This window comes from Pagrus major, chromosome 2 (genome assembly GCF_040436345.1).
Source record: "Pagrus major chromosome 2, Pma_NU_1.0".
Taxonomy (NCBI): Eukaryota; Metazoa; Chordata; class Actinopteri; order Spariformes; family Sparidae; genus Pagrus; species Pagrus major.
The window spans coordinates 12,154,950-12,177,285 of NC_133216.1; the positions used below are offsets into that span (position 1 = coordinate 12,154,950).

A 22,336-nucleotide genomic window follows, 5' to 3' on the forward strand; every position below is an offset into this window, starting at 1 on the left:
CCGGTCATGTCTCTGCCACAGTAGGTTAAACATGCCCGTCCTACAGTGATCATCGGCATCCACAGATGTGTTTTAAACTGGTGCACAAAGCCAAACTGAGTGAATACACATGATGCATTACTTTACACTCCACTGTGGCTTCATATGTGGGCCGATGTGGTTTGACTTTGGGCGCAGTTTTATCATAATGACCAACAAATGACCCAGCAAGAAAGTGAAACTATGTTAAACACAACAGTTTTTAAATAACACCAATAAAAACCCATCCATGGCAATATAAGACGCTGTAGAATAACTTTTTCTGAGTGGTAATAAATTTCATATTCATTTCATATTCTTGTGGGTAATATCCTTTACGTCATGTACATGACATAAGTTACCTATGTGACATGACCTAAGCATAAGAGAACATATGTGATGTAAGTGAACTAACATAATAAAGTCAAGTCATAATTCATAACGTACATAATAAAGTCACTTGTAGAGTCAATTTAACGTTTTTCTGTATTGTATATAGCAAAAGTATTCATTCTGTCTCATGAAGATAAGTGCAGTTACTAGGTCTTGATTTCCCGACCCATGATTGCCTTCTTTGTGTTCCTCTCTGGTCTCAGCAGGATTATGTAACATTTGGGTCCAAACAGTGCCACCAAGAGACCAAAACTGGAGGCCAGGATGGCAAATACCTCCACTGCATCTGCATATTTGCCTGGTGAGCTGATATAAGCAGGGACAAAGGCCACCCACACAGCACAGAAGATCAGCATACTGAAAGTGATGAGTTTGGCCTCATTGAAACTATCTGGAAGATTCCTTGCTATAAATGCAATCAGAAAACTGAGGGAAGCCAATGAGCCAATGTAGCCCAGTAACACTGCAAAACCAACTGTGGACCCAACTGCACACTCATAAACAATCTTATCATTGTAGTATTGAGTGTTTTTATGAGGAGTTGGTGAGGCAGATACAATCCAGGCAGTGCAGACTGCTGCTTGAATAGAAGTGAGAACAATAACTGTTCCTCTCTGCTGCAAAACACCAAACCACTTCAGGCTGGTTCCACCTCCTGGCTTGGAGGCCTTGAACACAGCCAGAACCACCATGGTTTTAACCAAAATACATGAGACACAAAGCACAAAGCTGATCCCAAATGCTGCATGTCTCAGCTGGCATGTCCACAGTCTGGGATGACCGATAAACAGCAGTGAACACAGGAAACATAACTTAAGTGACAGCAATAGCTGAAAACTCAGCTCTGAATTGTTGGCACGTACTATGGGTGTGCTTTGATGATAAATAAAGATGGCCAGGACGACAGCACACATACATGTGCCCAGCAAGGAGGCAACTGTCAAGCCGATACCCAGAGGCTCATGGTAGGAGAGAAACTCTGTTTTCTTAGGAACACAGTGGTCACGCTGGGGGCTGGACCAAGAATCCTCAGGACAACTGGTGCACTCCATGGCATCTATAAAAAAAGGAAAAGACCTGAGATACTCTAAAGATTGTAGTTTTGAGATATAATATAAACATATAAAGTTAAAAACCAACCAGTTGTATTGCTGATCTCCCCCTCAGAACAAGGAATGCAGTCAAAACAGCACACAGGTTCCCCTTTCTTTCTGGCCATGCGGGTACCTGGAGGACAGCTTTCACTGCACACTGACGGGCGTGGCTAAATGGTGAAAAATATGTATTGTTTATCCTCCAATACTTTACACTGCTATACTGAGTTACTCATGGTTTGTCTGAAAAATCAGATATAACCTTTTTTGATTCAAAGTTCCAGAAGATTTTGTCTTCATCAATTGTGAGTTCTTCACCTTTGGAAGCCGACCTCTTGACCTCACCCACATTTTGAACTTCAGTTCTTCCATCAGGGAGCCACAGCCAGTTCATGACGTCATAGATTGCTAAGGGATCACCATTCTCATCAAATGACACGTGATCACCAAATGTTGTCGTGAAGTTGACCTTTTCCAAATAATACACTAGCTATAAAGAGACACAAAAAAACATAGGACAGATTAAACCTCAGAGACCTACAACAATTTTTGGCATGCCTGACCCTCCTGTATTTATTTCATTTTTTCCTTATTCTAGGAGTCGACATCCAGTAATGGCTCCTTCCAACCCAGATGGTATCACTGCCAGTGGTTGATTGGGTTGTTGAGGGGTACAAAATAATGCTCTATGATCATTGTAAACTTGTGAGTATCTAGAATATAATCATCAGACTGCATGCTACACTTGTGAACATATCAAAACAAGAACCTATCACTGAGCTGATAATACCAACCACTGTCATCATACAGTAGTAGGTAATTTCCTCTCACTATTTATTTAGCCAACTGCAATTAGTAGCACCACTCTGCAAGAAACACTAAACCATATGATTTGGTCATATAACAGGTGGAGTGTAAACTGATATCACACCTGCCATGGCTCCAGTCCTTTCAAACTGCCACAGCTGTGCCCGCTGAAAGGCCCTCTCCCTGGCTCACACTGCAGCATGTCATCAAGGGCATAGGCCAGAGCATACACAGCCTTGTACACATTATACTCTAGCCTGAGATTGGAAACGTCCAACAACTCAGTCTCCACATCCTCTAGGTTTTCCTGTCCAGTACATAATGGTCCCCCAGCCTCCACCCAACCTGCTGGAGGTGGTGTGAATCTACATTGAAATGTAAATTCCCAAAATTGGTTTACCTGAAATATGTTCAAAACAGTCTTATAAATGATGACTATATATTTTTCCAATTTCCAGATCAGATTGCACAGTAAAAGTCTCACTATGCTATTTCCATAGCTGTTGTAATGGTGTAGGTCAGGACGTATTTGTAGGAGGAATTCCCTGAAGCCTGGTATTTCTCCTCGACGGATGGCAATGCCCAGTGTGCCAGCCAGGTACGGCATGAGGTCAGGGGTCTGGAGGACAGTAGCAGCTGTCCAGGCTTCACTGGCCATCCACTGCAGGCCTGTCACATTCTGCCTCACCACCTGTGTATCAAATAAACTATATAACTCCATAATGCCACTTCACAAAAGTATTGTCTAGAGTATCTGGTCATACTCTAAAACCCTGCTAACAGGGCATTGAACAAACATGAAGTGTTAAGTATTACAATAAATATAATTGTCACAGGCCTATATGTTATTGCAACATAAATCTTTCAGTTTGATAAATAAAAAAAAATAAGACACATAATTTAGGTTGCAGTATAAAGCCCAACCTCTTCCATGAGGTTAATCACGTAACTCTCATGTGCAAACACAATGACCACACGAGCTGTGGATTTCTTCACCACATCCACGATCCTCCTTAGTTCAGCTGGGTCATTGCCCCATGGCAACACCTCTAAGTAGGCAAGACAACCTCCACCAGACTGAGCCAGGTCAGATTGGAAGGATCGAGCAGCGTGGAGTCCATAGTCATCATCACTGACCAGCAGACCTGCCCAACTCCAGCCAAAATGCTTCAGTATCTGAATAATAGCCTGCACCTTAGTGAATAAAGAGATTAGTTTGCAGGCTGAAATAATCTTTCTGTGGAAAACATGCTAAAAAGGTTTCACTTTGTATCATATTTAGTTAATGCTTTTCAAGGAATATAACTGTTTTTGCAGTGCAGAGACATTCTTTCTTGTGAATGTTTAACTGCACATCCTTTCATGCATTTTCATTTTGCTGATGGATGGTCACCTGGAAAGCATCACTTGGGATTGTCCTAAAGAAGGATGGAAACTTTTGCCGGTCACTCAGACAGGAACATGTGGCAGCATGACTCACCTGTGGAAGACACAGACTGTACATCCTGAAAACATTCAAAGCCTTTTCCTGCTCTTTTAATCTTTGATGGTGACTCTATATTTACAAGTGACATTAAATCTGAGATCATATCAAAATGATCAAACAGAATTACTAGAAGTCAAATTGGCAAACTTACCATAGGTACTCTGTACAAACCTAAGACAGAGGAGATGGCAATAGAATGTGTAGAAAAAGCATCACCCACAATCCCTACAACTGGAGGGGTTCCTGCACAGGTCTCATCTAATATAAACTGCTCCTCTTGACCACTGACTGCAGATAATCCTGCACGAAATGCAATCCCTAGTTTGACACAGTTATCGTAAAGACTGTATCCCAGAGTCACATTAGGTAGCAGCTTGGTGTTTTCGTTGATCTCTTCAATAGCAAAGGCCATGGTCTGGACCCTCCTAAATCCTACAACATCAAAACTAACACAAATACCACTATTAACTATTGAAAAATTCAACATACAATAACTGTGACAACATGAACACATTGCACAAGTACAAATTTTACGAACAATTATGTCAGTTGAATATCAACAATTACTTACAACAATTCAATAGACACAACTGTAGGAAAATTAACAGAAATACATATGACTCATGGAATTGATTTTCTCCAGTTTTTGCTTTTGCCACTTCCCTGAGAGACTCACCCGTAGCAAGTAGGTTGTTGTGGCTCTGAGGTAAAAGAAAGGTCAGGAAAGACAGAGAAGAAGTGGATTCGAAATATCCCACCTAGAACCACATCTCCAGCCTTGTGCATCTCATTTAGATGGAACTGTCCCTGTAACTGGCAGGAGGAGGAATAAAGAGGGGAGGACACAACAGAAGAGAAGCAGGAATACAACAACATGAAATACATGAGCGAGAGCAATTTAATATCTAAAAATCCCCACATGATTTTCCTCCTGTTCATCCCCTTTCTGAGCCCAGTCAGTTTTATTGCTGACAACCTCTTTTATTGACTTGCAGCATTGTTTAATCTTAAGCACCACCCAATGGGCTATAAGCAAGAGTAGGAGCAGGGCCTGGAATTATTTTATTTTCAGATTGATTTTAAGCATACTAAGACAAGTAGTGGAACATTATGTTTTCCCATCTATTTTCCTTTGCACTGACTTTTTCATGACAACAGACAACAGTGTTGGGGGTAACACATTACAAAAGCAACATGTTACAGTAATATATTTCTTTTAAGGATCTATGGCCAGCACTGGGACCTACAATGTTAAATATTGTTAATTTATCACTCATGACTGTTGTCCCTGCTAGTTTTAAGTTTGCTGTGGTTAAGCCTCTACTTAAGAAACCATTTTTTGACCCAGGGTCTCTACATAATTATAGAACAATATCCACCCTTTCCTTCTTCTCTAAAGTCTTGGAAAGAGTTGTGTCCCACCAACTTTCAGGCTACCTACTTCATATTAATCTTCTGGAACCTTTTCAATCAGCCTGTCATTCCAATGAAACTGCACTTACTAAAGTGGTTAATGACATTCTACTTACTATGGACTCAAACTCTACCTCTGTGCTTCTATTACTGGATCTTGGCACTGCATTTGATACCATAGATCACGGCATACTGTGAGACTGACTTGAAAGTCAGTTTGGCATCTCTGGCCTGGCTCTCATTTGGCTAAAGTCTTACCTATTGGAAAGGACACAGTGTGTTTCTTATAAAAATACTACATCAATATTTACTGATTGCTGGGACCCACAGATGAAGTCGTTCATTGTGGATTTCAAAATGGACTCTGAACTGAACTCAGTTTCCAAGAATTCGCCAGTCTTCACACCTAGGTGCAAATTCAGCTTTGAGCTACTATTGGTCAGGGTGACAGACCCCCCCATTGACCAGAGAGTCAAAACTCCAGCTCCTTCCTTTGTTCTCTCTTCTCCACCTTGTTCCCTATGTGGCTGCCTGCCTTCAAGTTCTCTTCTCCTGGATTCTTCTGGGCCTATCAGCTGCTGAGAGATGCCAGCTACATTTCCAGCAGGCCCAGAGAACTTCTCCTCACAGCAGCGACGCTAGGTCCTGCTAGTATTCAAGCATAGTTAGCGCCAGCAGCTGCAACGCAAAGTTTACCAGCTAACTACACAATCCAAGGAACATGAAGCAAGTGAGCACCAAGCTGCTATCCTTGCAAAGGAAAGGGGAGACCAGTTTCCTCCACCTGCTGTGTTCAATCAGACCTTGCACAGCAAGAACAGCATTGTTCAACTTTGGAATTACAACCTTCTCCTGCTTGGCTCATCAGCCAAGGAACTACCAGCACCTTTTCTTCAAAGACTGGTAACGTTGAACTGGGCCTAGATAGCACACAGCATAGCATAGTACGGCTAATCACAGTACTTTTTAACTCTTTTTAAATTTGATGTTAGTTGAATTGTGCTTCACACAGACTCAGGGTGTTTGCATGCAATTAACCATCTTCTCTAATTTGGCACCACGTGACACACACACACACTCCTCCAGCCTGGAGCATATCACACCCAAATGTGATATCAGTGAGCACATGATGTGAGCACCGCCATTGTTTCTTTGTTCTGTCCTATCAGTGAAACAAGTATTGATCCACCATCTTGGACCTGAGTCCAACCCTTTGATCAGCCATCTTGTAGTCCCTTTCGATCAGCCATATTGTTCGTAGTCTTCCTTTGTCCATGCCGTGCGGCGTGGTACTTTGAACCCTAGCTACTTTGCTTTTGTTCTTTCAGACACACAAACACACACGCCTGTATATAGTACATGTTAGTTAGGTTGTGTGTTTTCATATTTGTGTGAAATAAAATACTTTTGAACCTTCATGCTGTCTACTTAATATTGTACAAGAGTGAATGTTGCCAACCTCTACTCTGTCAAGGACTCCAAAATCCTTCGACCATTACTAGCTGTTATGGTAATTTTGGTTGTAGTTTTTAAGTTAATTATTAATCAGACTTACAAACTAACAGTTTAGTACCTTTTTATGAGACCAATTTGGTGAATTGGTTATCTTTTCCCTTCTTCAAGGTTGGTCCCCCGAGGTGATCTATTGTGAATTGGATCTTATTATTTATCATAATGATTCTCACTCATAATGATTAATTATTATTGATAGCCAAATTTAACCCAAAACTCCCTGTTAATGTTGCATGAAGCACTATATGATGTAAAGTATGGAGTTCTCCAAGGCTCTGTTCTGGCCCTTTCCTCCTCTCTTGATATATTTAACTTCTTGGCCGAATTATTCACAGTTATGGAGTACATTTCCACTGCTATGCGGATGATACACAGCTGTATGTGCCCATAGAGCTGATGAAAACTCTCAAATGACAAAATTAGAGAACTGCCCAAAACCCAAAACTCCCTGTTAATGTTGCATGAAGCACTATATGATGTAAAGTATGGAGTTCTCCAAGGCTCTGTTCTGGCCCTTTCCTCCTCTCTTGATATATTTAACTTATTGGCCGAATTATTCACAGTTATGGAGTACATTTCCACTGCTATGCGGATGATACACAGCTGTATGTGCCCATAGAGCTGATGAAAACTCTCAAATGACAAAATTAGAGAACTGCTTGTATGCGGTGAAGAAATGGATGTTGGAAAACGTCCTGCTCCTGAATTTGGATAAAACTGAGATGTTGGTCATTGGCCCTGCTCAACAGAGACACCGCTTTGATCAGGTGACGGTAATTCTCGACAACTGTGTTATTATTCAAAGTTCAACTGTCAACAGTCCTGGTGTTACATTTGATTCTACCCTCTCTTTCGATCAGCACATCAAAGAACTTACCAAGATCGCTTTTTACCACCTGCGCAACATAGCTAAAATAAGGTCCTTCCTGTTCACAGCTGATGCAGAGATCCTGATTCATGCCTTCGTTTTGTCTACACTGGATTATTGCAATGCATTTTGTTGGGGTGTACCGCGTGGGAGCACTAAACGACTTCAAATGGTTCAGAATACTGCAGCTAGAGTCTAAACACGTACAAGAAATGTTGATCATATTACACCAATCCTAGCCTCACTGCATTGGCTCGCAAGTCATGTCAGATCAGACTTTAAGGTTCTGCTGGTGACAGACAAAACTGTACATGGTCTTGGCCCATCGTACAAGTCTGATCTCATTATACAACTATATTCCACCTCTGGCATTATGCTCTCAGAATTCAGCTGGCTGCAGGACTTTTTCCCGCTGTGGCCCCTTTCTCTGGAATAACCTCCCAGCTGACATCACTCAGTTTGGCTCTATTGAGGCCTTTAAAACTAAACTTAAAATTTACTTCTTTGACTTAACCTTATTTATTCCTTGACTTAGACTGCTAGCCTCTTAAGTGGGTTGTCTCAGTCTCAATGAGTCTCTTATCTATTGTATTAGAATACACATTGTCCTGTCAACGAGAAACAATCTGTTTATTCTGTTTAACACTGCATTTCTCTAATTTTAGTTTTTTTGTTTTCTGTTCCCACAAGCTGCTATACAGGTTATTTGGCCATTTTGTAGAAAGTAACTAAAAAGTAGTGGAATAGGTAACATATTACTCTATACAGACAGTAATATTGTGAGGTAATATATTTCTTAAAATTAAACTAACTGGTAATATGTAATATATTGCATTTTGAAAGTAACCTGCCCAACACTGCCAGACAACAGACTGTTATTAGATGACTGTACTGTGAACAGTGCAGTAACATTATGGTATGGAAGCTGTCAAGATACTGCAATTTTATTTTCCGCTATTAGCACCTTAATAGACTTCCTTAGAGGCTAATTTGCAACGCAACAGAACTGTACTGCAAAGTAAAAAGAAAACCATCTTTAATTCCTTCCTGTTAGATCGTTTTTAGATTTTCTTAGAAATGAATTTGTCATGCATTAAAACAGAACAGAACTGGAAATAAAATGAAAACCATCTTTATTTCCTACCTGTTAGTTCCTTTTAAGACTTTTCAGAGGCTAAGTTGCAACACCTTACAACAGGACTGAAACATAAATTAGAGAGATAACACATATGTTACTTCAGACACACCTTCTTTGGCAGGTCCAGTACAACTCGATACTTCTGACAAGCATTTCCAGTCAAATGTAGTTCTAAAATACATGGCATGAAAAGTGGCAAGAGGACATAGCATCAGCTGATGTATGTTAGTGGTCTGAGCATTGTGGATGCATGTGGCTATATGTTAGTACCTACAACCTCCTGAAAACTGTGGAGAAAATCAGCCGACAAGGGATGTGTAAAGCAGTGACCAGATGTGGACTGGTGTAGTTAGACTTAGGGCAGTTTTATCATATTGAACAACATATGACCCTGCAAGCAACTGAAACTATGTTAAACACACCAGTCTTTAATTGCAGCAATGAAAACCAATCCATCGTTATATAAGATGCTGTAGAATAACTAAAAGACATTTCATATTCATTTCACATTCTTCTGGGTGAAATCCTTTACGTCACGTACAGGACATAAGTTACCTATGTGACATAAGCTACCTACGTACATTACATGTGTGAATTAAGAGAACATAATGTGATGTAAGTGAACTAACATAATGAAGATAAAATAAGTCAAATTGACATTTTTTTGTATTGTATATAGAAAAAGGCTTCATTCTGTCTCATGTAGACAAGTGCAGTTACTAAGCCTGGAGTTCCCGCCCCATGATTGCCTTCTTTGTGTTCCTCTCTGGTCGCAGCAGGATTATGTAACATTTGGGTCCAAACAGTGCCACCAAGAGACCAAAACTGGAGGCCAGGATGGCAAATACCTCCACTGTATCTGCATATTTGCCTGGTGAGCTGATATAAGCAGGGACAAAGGCCACCCATACAGCACAGAAGATCAGCATGCTAAAGGTGATAAGTTTGGCCTCATTGAAACTATCTGGAAGATTCCTTGCTATAAATGCAATCAGAAAACTGAGGGAAGCCAATGAGCCAATGTAGCCCAGTAACACTGCAAAACCAACTGTGGACCCAACTGCACACTCATAAACAATCTTATCACTGTAGTATTGAGTGTTTTTATGAGGAGTTGGGGAGGCAGAAACAATCCAGGCAGTGCAGATTGCTGCCTGAATAGAAGTGAGAACAATAACTGTGACTCTCTGCTGCAAAACACCAAACCACTTCAGGCTGGCTCCCCCTCCTGGCTTGGAGGCCTTGAACACTGCTAGAACCACCATGGTTTTTACCAGAATACATGAGACACAAAGCACGAAGCTGATCCCAAATGCTGCATGTCTCAGCTGGCATGTCCACAGTCTGGGGCGACCAATAAACAGCAGTGAACACAGGAAACATAACTTAAGGGACAGCAGTAACTGGAAACTCAGTTCTGAATTGTTGGCACGTACTATGGGTGTGCTACGATGATAAATAAAGATGCCCATGACAACAGCACACATACATGTGCCCAGCAAGGAGGCAGCTGTCAAGCCGATACCCAGAGGCTCATGGTAGGAGAGAAACTCTGTTTTCTTAGGAACACAGTGGTCACGCTGGGGGCTGGACCAGAAGTCCTCAGGACAGCTGGTGCACCCCATGGCATCTATGAGAAAAGGAACAGACCTGAAATACTCTCTATGTTTATATTGTGTCTCAAAACTGCAATGGTTAAAGTTAAAAACCAACCAGTTTTATTGCTGATCTCCCCCTCAGAACAAGGGATGCAGTCAAAACAGCACACTGGTTCCCCTTTCTTTCTGGCCATGCGGGTACCTGGAGGACAGTTTTCACTGCACACTGAGTGGGGTGGCTATAAGGAGAAAAATATTCTCCATTACTTTACACTTCTACAATGAGTTATCCATGGTGTGTCTGAAAAATTCGATATAACCTTTTTTGATTCAAAGTTCCAGAAGATTTTGCCTTCATCAATTGTGAGTTCTTCACCTTTGGAAGCCGACCTCTTGACCTCACCCACATTCTGAACTTCAGTTCTTCCATCAGGGAGCCACAGCCAGTTCATGATATCATAGATTGCTAAGGGATCACCATTCTCATCAAATGACACTTGATCACCAAATGTTGTAGTGAAGTTGACTCTTTCCAAGTAATGCACTAGCTACATAGAGAGATGAAAAATGACGATGAAAAACCAAACAGGACTGATTAACCCTCAAAGACCAAAAACAATTTTTGGGGTGCCTGACCCTCCTGTATTTATTTTATTTTTTCCTAACCTATTCTAGCAGCCGGCATCTAGTATTTGCTTCTTCCAACCCAGATACTTTAACTGTCCGTGGTTGACTCGGTTGTTGAGGGTTACAAAATAATTCTGTATGATCATGGTAAACATGGGATACCCAGTATTCAATTATGAAACTGCATAAAATACTTATGAACATACCAAAACAAGAACCTATTACTGAGGTGATAATACCAACCACTTCCATCACCCAGTAGTAGGTAATTTCCTCTCACTATTTATTTAGCAAATTGCAATTAGTAGCACCGCTCTGAAGGAAACACTAAACCGTATGATTTGGTCATATAACAGATAGGGCATAAACTGATATCACACCTGCCATGGCTCCAGTCCTTTCAAATTGCCACAACTGTGCCCGCTGAAAGGCCCTCTCCCTGGCTCACACTGCAGCATGTCATCAAGGGCATAGGCCAGAGCATACACAGCCTTGTACACATTATACTCTAGCCTGAGATTGGAAACGTCCAACAACTCAGTCTCCACATCCTCTAGGTTTTCCTGTCCAGTGCATAATGGTCCCCCAGCCTCCACCCAACCTGCTGGGGGTGGTGTGAATTTACATTGAAATGTGAATTCCCAAAACTGGTTTACCTGAAATATATTCAAAACAGTCTTACAAATGATGACTATCTATTTTTCCTGCAATTACCAGATCAGATTGCACAGTAAAAGTCTCACTATGCTATTTCCATAGCTGTTGTAATGGTGTAGGTCAGGACGTATTTGTAGGAGGAATTCCCTCAAGCCTGGTATTTCTCCTCGACAGATGGCAATGCCCAGTGTGCCAGCCAGGTACGGCATGAGGTCAGGGGTCTGGAGGACAGTAGCAGTTGTCCAGGCTTCACTGGCCATCCACTGCAGGCCTGACGCATTCTGCCTCACGACCTGAGTATCAAATAAAAAATAAAAATATATAACTCCATAATGCCACGTCACAAAAGCATTGTCTAGAGTATCTGGTCATACTCTAAAACCCTGCTAACAGGGCATTGAACAAATATGAAGTGTTACGTATTAAAATAAATATAATTGTCACAGGCCAATATGTTATTGTAACATAAATCTTTCAGTTTGATAAATAAAAAAAAATAAGACATATAATTTAGGTTGCAGTTCAATCCCAACCTCTTGCATGAGGTGCATCACGTGAGTCTCATGTGCAAACACAATGACCACACGAGCTGTGGATTTCTTCATCACATCCACGATCCTCCTTAGTTCAGCTGGGTCATTGCCCCATGGCAACACCTCTAAGTAGGCAAGGCAACCTCCACCAGACTGAGCCAGGTCAGATTGGAAGGATCGAGCAGCGTGGAGTCCATAGTCATCATCACTGACCAGCAGACCTGTCCAACTCCAGCCAAAATGCTTCAGTATCTGAATAATAGCCTGCACCTTAGTGAATAAAGAGATTAGTTTGCAGGCTGAAATAATCTTTCTGTGGAAAACATGCTAAAAAGGTTTCACTTTGTATCATATTTAGTTCATGCTTTTCAAGGAATATAACTGTTTTTGCAGTGCAGAGACGTTCTTTCTTGTGAATGTTTAACTGCACATCCTTTTATGCATTTTCATTTTGCTGATGGATGGTCACCTGGAAAGCATCACTTGGGATTGTCCTAAAGAAGGATGGAAACTTTTGCCGGTCACTCAGACAGGAACATGTGGCAGCAGGACTCACCTGTAGAAGACACAGACTGTACATCCTGAAAACATTCAAAGCCTTTTCCTGCTCTTTTAATCTTTGATGGTTACTCTATATTTACAAGTGACATTAAATCTGAGATCATATCAAAATGATCAAACAGAATTATTAGAAGGCAAATTGGCAAACTTACCATAGGTACTCTGTACAAATCTACGACAGAGGAGATGGCAATAGTATGTGTAGAAAAAGCACCACCCACAATCCCTACGACTGGAGGGGTTCCTGTACAGGTCTCATCTAATATAAACTGCTCCTCTTGACCACTGACTGCAGATAATCCTGCACGAAATGCAATCCCTAGTTTGACACAGTTATCGTAAAGACTGTATCCCAGAGTCACATTAGGTAGCAGCTTGGTGTTTTTGTTGATCTCATCAATAGCAAAGGCCACGGTCTGGACCCTCCTAAATCCTACAACATCAAAACTAAAACAAATACCACTATTAACTATTGAAAAATACAACATACAATAACTGTGACAACATGAACACATTGCACAAGTACAGATTTTTCAAACAATTGTCAGTTGAATATCAACAATTACATACAATAATTAAATAGATACAACTGTAGGAAAATTAACAGAAATACATATGACTTTTGCAATTGATTTTCTCCAGTTTTTGCTTTTGCCACTTTTCTGAGAGACTTACCCGTGACAGGTAGGCTGTTGTGGCTCTGAGGTAAAAGACAGGTCAGGAAATACAGAGAAGAAGTGAATCCGAAATATCCCACCTAGAACCACATCTCCTGCCTTGTGCATCTCATTCAGATGAAACCGTCCCTGTAACCGGCAGGAGGAGGAATAAAGAGCGGAGGACACAACAGAAGAGAAGTAGGAATACAACAACATGAAATACATGAGCGAGAGCAATTTAATATCTAAAAATCCCCACATGACTTTCCTCCTGTTCATCCCCTTTCTGAGCCCAGTCAGTTTTATTGCTGACAGCCTCTTTTATTGACTTGCAGCATTGTTTAATCTCAAGCACCATCCAATGGGCTATAAGCAAGACTAGGAGTGGGGCTTGGAATTATTTTAATTTCAGATTAATTTTGAGCATACTAAGACAAGTGGTGGAACACTATGTCTTCCCATCTATTTTACTTTGCACTGACTTTTGCATGACAACAGACAACAGTGTTGGGGGGAACACATTTCAAAAGCAACATGTTACAGTAATATATTTCTTTTAAGGATCAATGGCCAGCACTGGGACCCACAATGTTAAATATTGTTAATTTATCACTCATGACTGTGTAGGAGATACACTACTAATACATGTAATTTATTAATCACTTGAAATTAATAAAGCACTCGTGAATCGGAGCACCACCTCCGTTCTTTTATCTCTTTGAATAATCTGGAGGAAATTAATCAAATTCGACTAGACAAGGTTAACTTGAATCAATATCAATCAATTCTAATCAATTTCAGATCAATTCATTCAATCTCATAACTTAAGTAGTGACTTCAACACACAGTTACCATTGGTTCTCCACATTAAAACAAACCTGCACAGACAACGACATAGGGTTAAATATATTTATTTGGCTAAATAGTTCAGAGTAAATAAATGAAATGACAAATTAAACAAATGACAAGATTAACAGGTAACAGAAAGAAGTTGAGTCTGTAATGACTAATGTAATGAGTTTATGAGTGAAATATGTGCAGATGGTGAAATTGCGGGTTGGGTGAAAGCATTTAAATATTAAGAGAATAATTGAATGCTAACGGAGCCTTAACCAAATTGCTCCTAAGCTCAAAGAATCAAAATCAAAGCTAAAGACACCAACTCATATTTCATACGTATGGATCCAGCATGATGAGGGATGGTTAAGCCTACTTTGTTTGATGCACTGTCTTGTGGAGTCAGCAGGCTGCGGCTTTCGTCTCCAGCGTCCTTTCTGTCGCTCAACTGCAAGCTTGCAGTCTCGGTCCAATACCCAGCTGGATGGCACTACTCATGAGCGTTGGGGGCAGAGCCGGTTCGACCGGGCAAAAGAGTCTTTCTTTTGTTGGTAACCACTCAAATGGTTTCTTAAACAGCTGGTCGCCGTAACGTCTTTGTTAATGATGATGGTCTTGATGAAGAGGACGAAGGTGATGGTGGTATTCTTTGGTAACATGGTAACATTATGTTATGGAAGCTGTCAAGATACTGCAATTTGATTTTCTGCTACTAGCACCTTAATAGACTTCCTTAGAGGCTAATTTACAACACATCACGACAGAACTGTACTGCAAAGTAAAATGAAAACCATCTTTATTTCCTTCCCATTAGATCCTTTTTAGACTTTCTTAGAGGCCAAGTTGCGACACCTTAAACAGGAGTGTAACATAAATTAGAGAAATAACACATATCTGTTACTTCAGACACACCTTCTTTGGCAGGTCCAGTACATCTCTATACTTCTGACAAGCATCTCCAATCAAATGTAGTTCTAAATTACATGGCATGTGGATAAATCATCAGCTGATGTATGTAAGTGGTCTGAGCATTATGGATGCATGTGGCTATGAGTTAGTTACTACAAACTCCGCAAAATTGTGGAGAACGTCAACCTACGAGGGATGTGTGAAGCAGTGACCAAATGTGGACTGATGTAGTTTAACTTAGGGCACAGTTTTATCATAATGAACAACATTACACAAATGAAAACCAATCCATTGTTATATACAATGCTGTAGAATAACTGTATCCAAGCGGTAAGACATTTCATATTCATTTCATATTCTTGTGGGTGAAATCCTTTGCATTACATACATGACATAAGTTACCTATGTGACATAAGCTACCTACGTACTTAATGTACGTGACATAATAAAACATATGTGATGTAAGTGAACTAACATAATAAAGATAAGATAAGTCAAATTGATGTTTTTTTTATATTGTATAAAGAAAAAGTTTTCATTCTATCTCATGAAGACAAGTGCAGTTACTAGGCCCGGATTTCCCGACCCATGATTGCCTTCTTTGTGTTCCTCTCTGGTCTCAGCAGGATTATGTAACATTTGGGTCCAAACAGTGCCACCAAGAGACCAAAACTGGAGGCCAGGATGGCAAATACCTCCACTGCATCTGCATATTTGCCTGGTGAGCTGATATAAGCAGGGACAAAGGCCACCCACACAGCGCAGAAGATTAGCATGCTGAAGGTAATAAGTTTGGCCTCATTGAAAGTATCTGGAAGATTCCTTGCTATGAATGCAATCAGAAAACTGAGGGAAGCCAATGAGCCAATATAGCCCAGTAACACAGCAAAACCAACTGTGGACCCAACTGCACACTCATAAACAATCTTATCATTGTAGTATTGAGTGTTTTTATGAGGAGTTGGTGAGGCAGATACAATCCAGGCAGTGCAGACTGCTGCCTGAACAGAAGTGAGAACAATAACTGTTCCTCTCTGCTGCAAAACACCAAACCACTTCAAGCTAGCTCCCCCTCCCGGCTTGGAGGCCTTGAACACAGCCAGAACCACCATGGTTTTTACCAGAATATATGAAACACAAAGCACAAAGCTGATCCCAAATGCTGCATGTCTCAGCTGGCATGTCCACAATCTGGGACGACCAATAAACAGCAGTGAACACAGGAAACATAACTTAAGAGACAGCAGTAACTGGAAACTCAGTTCTGAATTGTTGGCACGTACTATGGGTGTGCTACGATGATAAATAAAGATGCCCATGACAACAGCACACATACATGTGCCCAGCAAGGAGGCAACTGTCAAGCCGATACCCAGAGGCTCATGGTAGGAGAGAAACTCTGTTTTCTTAAGAACACAGCGGTCACGCTGGGGGCTGGACCAGAAGTCCTCAGGACAGGTGGTGCACTCCATGGCATCTATGAGAAAAGGAACAGACCTGATACTCTATGTGTTTATATTGTGTCTCACAACTGCAATGGTTAAAGTTAAAAACCAACCCGTTTTATTGCTGATCTTCCCCTCAGAACAAGGGATGCAGTCAAAACAGCACACAGGTTCCCCTTTCTTTCTGGCCATGCGGGTACCTGGAGGACAGCTTTCACTGCACACTGAGCGGGGTGGCTATAGGGAGAAAAATAAGTATCTGTCATTCTCCAATACTTTACACTGCCATAATGAGTTATCCATGGTGTGTCTGAAAAATCAGACATAACCTGATTTGATTCAAAGTTCCAGAAGATTTTGTCTTCATCAATTGTGAGTTCTTCACCTTTGGAAGCCGACCTCTTGACCTCACCCACATTCTGAACTTCAGTTCTTCCATCAGGGAGCCACAGCCAGTTCATGACATCATAGATTGCTAAGGCATCACCATTCTCATCAAATGACACTTGATCACCAAATGTTGTAGTGAAATTGACTTTTTCCAAGTAATACACTACCTACATAGAGAGATGAAAAACCAAAGAGGACAGATTAAACCTCAAAGACCAAAAGCAATTAATGGGATGTCTGACCCTCCTGTATTTATTTTGTTTTTTCCTAAACTATTCTAGCACTTGGCTTCAAGTAATTGCTACTTCCAACCCAGATACTGTCACAGTTGGTGGTTGACTAGGTTGTTGAGGGTTACAAAATAATTCTGTATGATAATGGTAAACATGGGGTACCCAGAATTCAATTATCAAACTGCATACTACACTTATGAACATATCAAAACAAGAACCTATCATTGAGCTAATAATATTAACCACTGACATCACCCAGTAATAGGTAATTTCTTCTCACTATTTGTTAGGCACATTACAATAAGTAGTACCACTTTGCAAGAAACACTAAATTGTAAGATTTAGTCATATAACAGATGGAGTGTAAATTGATATCACACCTGCCATGGCTCCAATCTTTGCAAATTGCCACAGCTGTGCCCGCTGAAAGGCCCTCTCCCTGGCTCACACTGCATCATGTCATCAAGGGCATAGGCCAGAGCATACACAGCCTTGTACACATTATACTCTGGCCTGAGATTGGAAACATCCAACAATTCAGTCTCCACATCCTCTAGATTTTCCTGTCCAGTGCATAATGGTCCCCCAGCCTCCACCCAACCTGCTGGAGGTGGTGTGAATTTACATTGAAATGTGAATTCCCAAAATTGGTTTACCTGAAATATATATATATAACAGTCTTATACATGATGACTATATTATTCTTGCAATTACCAGATCAGATTGCACAGTTAAACTCTCACCATACTATTTCCATAGCTGTTGTTGTGGTGTAGGTCAGGACGAATTTGTAGAAGGAATTCCCTGAAGCCTGGTATTTCTCCTCGACGGATGGCAATGCCCAGTGTGCCAGCAAGGTACGGCATGAGGTCAGGGGTCTGGAGGGCAATAGAAGTTGTCCAGGCTTCACTGGCCATCCACTGCAGGCCTGTCACATTCTGCCTTACCACCTGTGTGTCAAATAAAATATATAACTCCATAATGCCACATCACTAAAGTATTGTATAGTCTCCTGAATTGTACACAGTACACACAAGTGATGTCTGACTTGTTCATACACAGATGTAATCCTTTGTTTTACACAGTATTTTATGAGCAAAGTGATGCATATCATCATAACCACAGTTTTGTGTAGGTTGTCCGACTAACTGATTGTATGTTATTGCAACTTAATTCTTTCAATTTGAAAAATAAAAAATAAAAAAAGACATATAATTTAGGTTGCAGTTCAAGCCCAACCTCTTCCATGAGGTTAATCATGTAACTGGCATGTGCAAACACAATGACCACACGAGCTGTGGATTTCTTCATCACATCCACAATCCTCCTTAGTTCAGCTGGGTCATTGCCCCATGGCAACACCTGTAAGTAGGCAAGGCAACCTCCACTAGACTGAAACAGGTCAGATTGGAAGGATCGAGCAGCGTGGAGTCCATAGTCATCATCACTGACCAACAGACCTGCCCAACTCCAGCCAAAATGCTTCAGTATCTCAATCATAGCCTGCACCTAAGTGAATAAAGAGATTAGTTTGCAGGCTGAAATAATCTTTCTGTGGAAAACATGCTAAAAAGGTTTCACATTGGATCATATTTAGTTAATGCTTTTGAAGGAATATAACTGTTTTTGCAGCGTAGAGACGTTCTTTCTTGTGAATGTTTAACTGCACATCCTTTTATGCATCTTAATTTTGCTGATGGATGGTCACCTGGAAAGCATCACTTGGGATTGTCCTAAAGAAGGATGGAAACTTCTGCCGGTCACTCAGACAGGAACATGTGGCAGAATGACTCACCTGAGAAAGACACAGACTGTACATCCTGAAAACATTCAAAGCCTTTTCCTGTTCTTTTAATCTTTGATGGTTACTCTATATTTACAAGTGACATTAAATCTGAGATCATATCAAAATGATCCAACAAGATTATTAGAAGGCAAATTGGCAAACTTACCATAGGTACTCTGTACAAACCTAAGACAGAGGAGATGGCAATAGAATGTGTAGAAAAAGCATCACCCACAATCCCTATGACTGGAGGGGTTCCTGTACAGGTCTCATTTAATATAAACTGCTCCTCTTGACCACTGACTGCGGATAATCCTGCACGAAATGCAATCCCTAGTTTGACACAGTTATCGTAAAGACTGTATCCCAGAGTCACATTAGGTAGCAGCTTGGTGTTTTCGTTGATCTCTTCAATAGCAAAGGCCATGGTCTGGACCCTCCTAACTCCTAGAATATCAAAACTAAAACAAATACCACGATTAATTATTGAAAAATTCAACATACAATAACCATGACAACATGAACACATTGCACAAGTACACATTTTACAAACAATTATGTCAGTTGAATATCAACAATTACTTACAATAATTCAATAGGTACAACTGTAGGAAAATTAACAGAAATACATATGACTCATGGAATTGATTTTCTCCAGTTTTTGCTTTTGCCACTTCCCTGAGAGACTTACCCGTGGCAAGTAGGTTGTTGTGGCTCTGAGGTAAAAGACAGGTCAGGAAATACAGAGAAGAAGTGGATCCGAAATATCCCACCTAGAACCACATCTCCAGCCTTGTGCATCTCATTTAGATGAAACCGTCCCTGTAACTGGCAGGAGGAGGAATAAAGAGGGGAGGACACAACAGAAGAGATGTAGGAATACAAAAATATGAAATACATGGGCGAGAGCAATTTAATATCTAAAAATCCCCACATGACTTTCTTCCTGTTCATCCCTTTTCTGAGCCCAGTCATTGTTATTGCTGTCAACCTCTTTTATTGACTTGCAGCATTGTTTAATCTTTAGCACCACCCAATGGGCTATAAGCAACAGTAGGAGCAGGGCCTGGAATTATTTTAATTTCAGATTAATTTTGAGCATACTAAGACAAGTGGTGCAACGAAATGTCTTCCCATCTATTTTTCTTTGCACTGTCTTTTTCAGTGCGTGCCAGTAATATATTTCTTGTAGCGGTAACAGAGTAATACACTGTAACGTTTTACTAATAATTTTCAGTAATATTTATACACAGTATTGTCACATAATGCGTTACAATCCGTAAAAAGTAAATTGAAGTGTTTAGTGTTGTTTTATTTAGTGTTGTTTTATTAAGAATCCATCCAAACCGCACATGACCACGACCTTCCGCCACTGAAAAAAAAAAAACACTGTTTGACTGAAATGAGCCGTATTTTGTTGGCCTAATGATGAAGAATAATACTCTGAGCGCACTTTAATTAACATGAATTTACTTGAATTACATATACCTATACATTCCTTGTCCTCTGGACTATAGTAAAAAGGCATAGCCTCTTGAGACCCCTAAGACTGTAAATGCCCTCGACAGCAGATTATTGGGCACAATCACCCATTGCACACTCCCTGTTACTCTGATTACTTCTGGAAATCAAGGTGAAAGAATTCAACTGCTCCTTATCCCCTCCCCCACTTCCCCTTTGGTGCTTGGACTTCCCTGGTTGAAACTCCACAACTCCCATAGTGATTGGGCAGCAGCCACCATTGCCAGCTGGAGTGTCTTCTGCCACTCACATTGTCTCCACTCTGCCGCTTCCACCCACAGGACGCCTGCTACCACTCTTCCCACCTCTCCTGATTCATTCAATTTCACCCCTTGGAGCAGGATTCTTCTTTGGTGAAAAGAAAGACAAGACACTATGCCCCTGCATAGATTATCGTGGCCTGAATGACAACACGGTGAAGAACAAATATCCTCTCCCCCTCATTGACCACTCCTTCGAACCTCTCTGTCATGTGAAATTCTTCACCAAACTAGACCTTTGGAACGCCTACCATCTGGCCCATATCTGTGAGGGGGATGAGTGGAAGACAGCTTTCAAGACACCTCGGCCACTCTGAATACTCGGTAATGCCTTTCGGACTAACCAACGCCCCAGCAGTTTTCCAGGCCCTTATCAATGACATTCTCCATAACATGTTTAACATGTTTAACCATTTTGTGTTTGTATATTTGGACGACATCCTGATTTTCTCTCACTCCCGGGAAGAACATGCTGAGCAGGTGTGGCTGGTTCTGCGGACACTGTTGGAGAACAAGCTGTTTGTTAAACCAGAATAATGTGAGTTTCATTCTACCTCTGCCAACTTTATGGGTTATGTGGTTGCCCAGGGTCAACTTCAACCAGACACGCTAAGATTCATGCAGTGGAGGACTGGCTCACCCCCTTCTCTCTCCTGGGGTTTGCCAACTTCTATTGAAGATTCATTCACAACTACAGCAGAGTTGTCGCACCGCTCACCCAACTGACCCCAACTAACTCTACGTTCGCGTGGACCCCAGAGCTGAAGCTGCTTTCCTTAAACTCAAGGAACTCTTTACCCACACACCCATTCTCAAACATCCTGACACTGCTCTACAGTTCATGGTCAAAGTGGATGCCTCTGATTCTGGGGTGGGGGCTGTCCTCTCCCAGCAAGACATCTCAACTCATAAATTTCATCCCTGTGCCTACTACTCTCTACGCCTCTCACCTGCAGAGAGGAACTATGATGTGAGGAACCGGGAGCTTTTGGCTGTTGTTCTGGCGCTGCAAGAGTGGCGACACTGGCTGGAGGGCAGAGTGTATTACAGTGGAGGGCTGAGGAGAAGGCTGGAGGCTCCACTGAGTAGATGGTGCGACTCACAGAGGAATGGGCTAGGCTCAAGGTGGGAGCACATCACTGAGAGTCCCTGGTGAAGCCAGCTGGTGGCAGAGGTGCCTGTGTCCAAAGCCATTTGTTTATTTTAAAAGATCTAGGCTATTTTATTGTGCTATTGTAAGGTAATATATTTCTTAAAAATGAAACTAACTGGTAATATGTAATGTATTGCATTTTGAAAAAACCTTGCCCAACACTGCCAGACAACAGACTCTTGAGATAACTGTACTGTGAACAGTGCAGTAACATTCGGGTATGGAAGCTGTCAAGATACTGCAATTTTATTTTCCGCTACAAGCAGCTTCTGACAAGCATTTCCAGTCAAATGTAGTTCTAAAATAAATGGCATGAAAAGTGGCAAGAGGATAAAGCATCAACTGATGTATGTACATGGTCTAAGCATTGTGGATGCATGTGGCTATACATTACAACCTACAAACTCCTGAAAACAGTGGAGAACATCAGCCTACGAG

At 41.1% G+C, this 22,336-nt stretch overlaps 3 protein-coding genes across 3 annotated transcripts; all 3 read right to left on the reverse strand.

Moving 5' to 3' along the window:
- Positions 1-557: 557 nt before the first annotated feature.
- On the reverse strand, positions 558-5,409 carry LOC141012791 (extracellular calcium-sensing receptor-like). The gene is made up of 10 exons (XM_073486316.1): positions 5,393-5,409; positions 4,475-4,633; positions 3,950-4,244; positions 3,706-3,792; positions 3,237-3,506; positions 2,797-3,003; positions 2,437-2,712; positions 1,768-1,995; positions 1,552-1,675; positions 558-1,468 (listed from the first exon to the last, which is right to left on the reverse strand). The coding sequence occupies exons 2-10, from the start codon at positions 4,582-4,584 to the stop codon at positions 558-560; spliced, it is 2,508 nt and encodes an 835-aa protein (XP_073342417.1). The 5' UTR covers positions 4,585-4,633; positions 5,393-5,409.
- A 4,039-nt stretch (positions 5,410-9,448) lies between these two features.
- Positions 9,449-13,571, reverse strand: LOC141012799 (extracellular calcium-sensing receptor-like). The gene is made up of 9 exons (XM_073486328.1): positions 13,381-13,571; positions 12,858-13,152; positions 12,614-12,700; positions 12,145-12,414; positions 11,698-11,904; positions 11,335-11,610; positions 10,648-10,875; positions 10,443-10,566; positions 9,449-10,359 (listed from the first exon to the last, which is right to left on the reverse strand). The coding sequence occupies exons 1-9, from the start codon at positions 13,488-13,490 to the stop codon at positions 9,449-9,451; spliced, it is 2,508 nt and encodes an 835-aa protein (XP_073342429.1). The 5' UTR covers positions 13,491-13,571.
- Positions 13,572-15,676: 2,105 nt separating this feature from the next.
- LOC141012809 (extracellular calcium-sensing receptor-like) lies at positions 15,677-19,837 on the reverse strand. Its single transcript, XM_073486336.1, has 9 exons — positions 19,656-19,837; positions 19,131-19,425; positions 18,887-18,973; positions 18,418-18,687; positions 17,922-18,128; positions 17,559-17,834; positions 16,885-17,112; positions 16,669-16,792; positions 15,677-16,587 (listed from the first exon to the last, which is right to left on the reverse strand). Exons 1-9 carry the CDS (start codon positions 19,763-19,765, stop codon positions 15,677-15,679), a joined length of 2,508 nt encoding a protein of 835 aa, XP_073342437.1. The 5' UTR covers positions 19,766-19,837.
- Between the last annotated feature and the right edge of the window lie 2,499 nt (positions 19,838-22,336).

What these genes read in the sequence shown, in the direction of transcription:
- LOC141012791 (XM_073486316.1), bottom strand. Translation starts at nt 4,584, where the DNA reads ATGCACAAGGCTGGAGATGTGGTTCTAGGTGGGATATTTCGAATCCAC. An exon ending in AAGGACTGGAGCCATGGCAG is followed by an intron (nt 1,996 to 2,436) that starts GTGTGATATCAG and finishes GTCTCTTTATAG; the next exon opens with CTAGTGTATTATTTGGAAAA. An exon ending in GGAACTTTGAATCAAAAAAG is followed by an intron (nt 1,676 to 1,767) that starts GTTATATCTGAT and finishes TTCACCATTTAG; the next exon opens with CCACGCCCGTCAGTGTGCAG.
- LOC141012809 (XM_073486336.1), bottom strand. Translation starts at nt 19,765, where the DNA reads ATGCACAAGGCTGGAGATGTGGTTCTAGGTGGGATATTTCGGATCCAC. An exon ending in TCCCAAGTGATGCTTTCCAG is followed by an intron (nt 18,688 to 18,886) that starts GTGACCATCCAT and finishes TTATTCACTTAG; the next exon opens with GTGCAGGCTATGATTGAGAT. An exon ending in GGAACTTTGAATCAAATCAG is followed by an intron (nt 16,793 to 16,884) that starts GTTATGTCTGAT and finishes TTCTCCCTATAG; the next exon opens with CCACCCCGCTCAGTGTGCAG.
- LOC141012799 (XM_073486328.1), bottom strand. Translation starts at nt 13,490, where the DNA reads ATGCACAAGGCAGGAGATGTGGTTCTAGGTGGGATATTTCGGATTCAC. An exon ending in ATTTGTACAGAGTACCTATG is followed by an intron (nt 12,701 to 12,857) that starts GTAAGTTTGCCA and finishes TGTCTTCTACAG; the next exon opens with GTGAGTCCTGCTGCCACATG. An exon ending in ACAGCTATGGAAATAGCATA is followed by an intron (nt 11,611 to 11,697) that starts GTGAGACTTTTA and finishes AATATATTTCAG; the next exon opens with GTAAACCAGTTTTGGGAATT.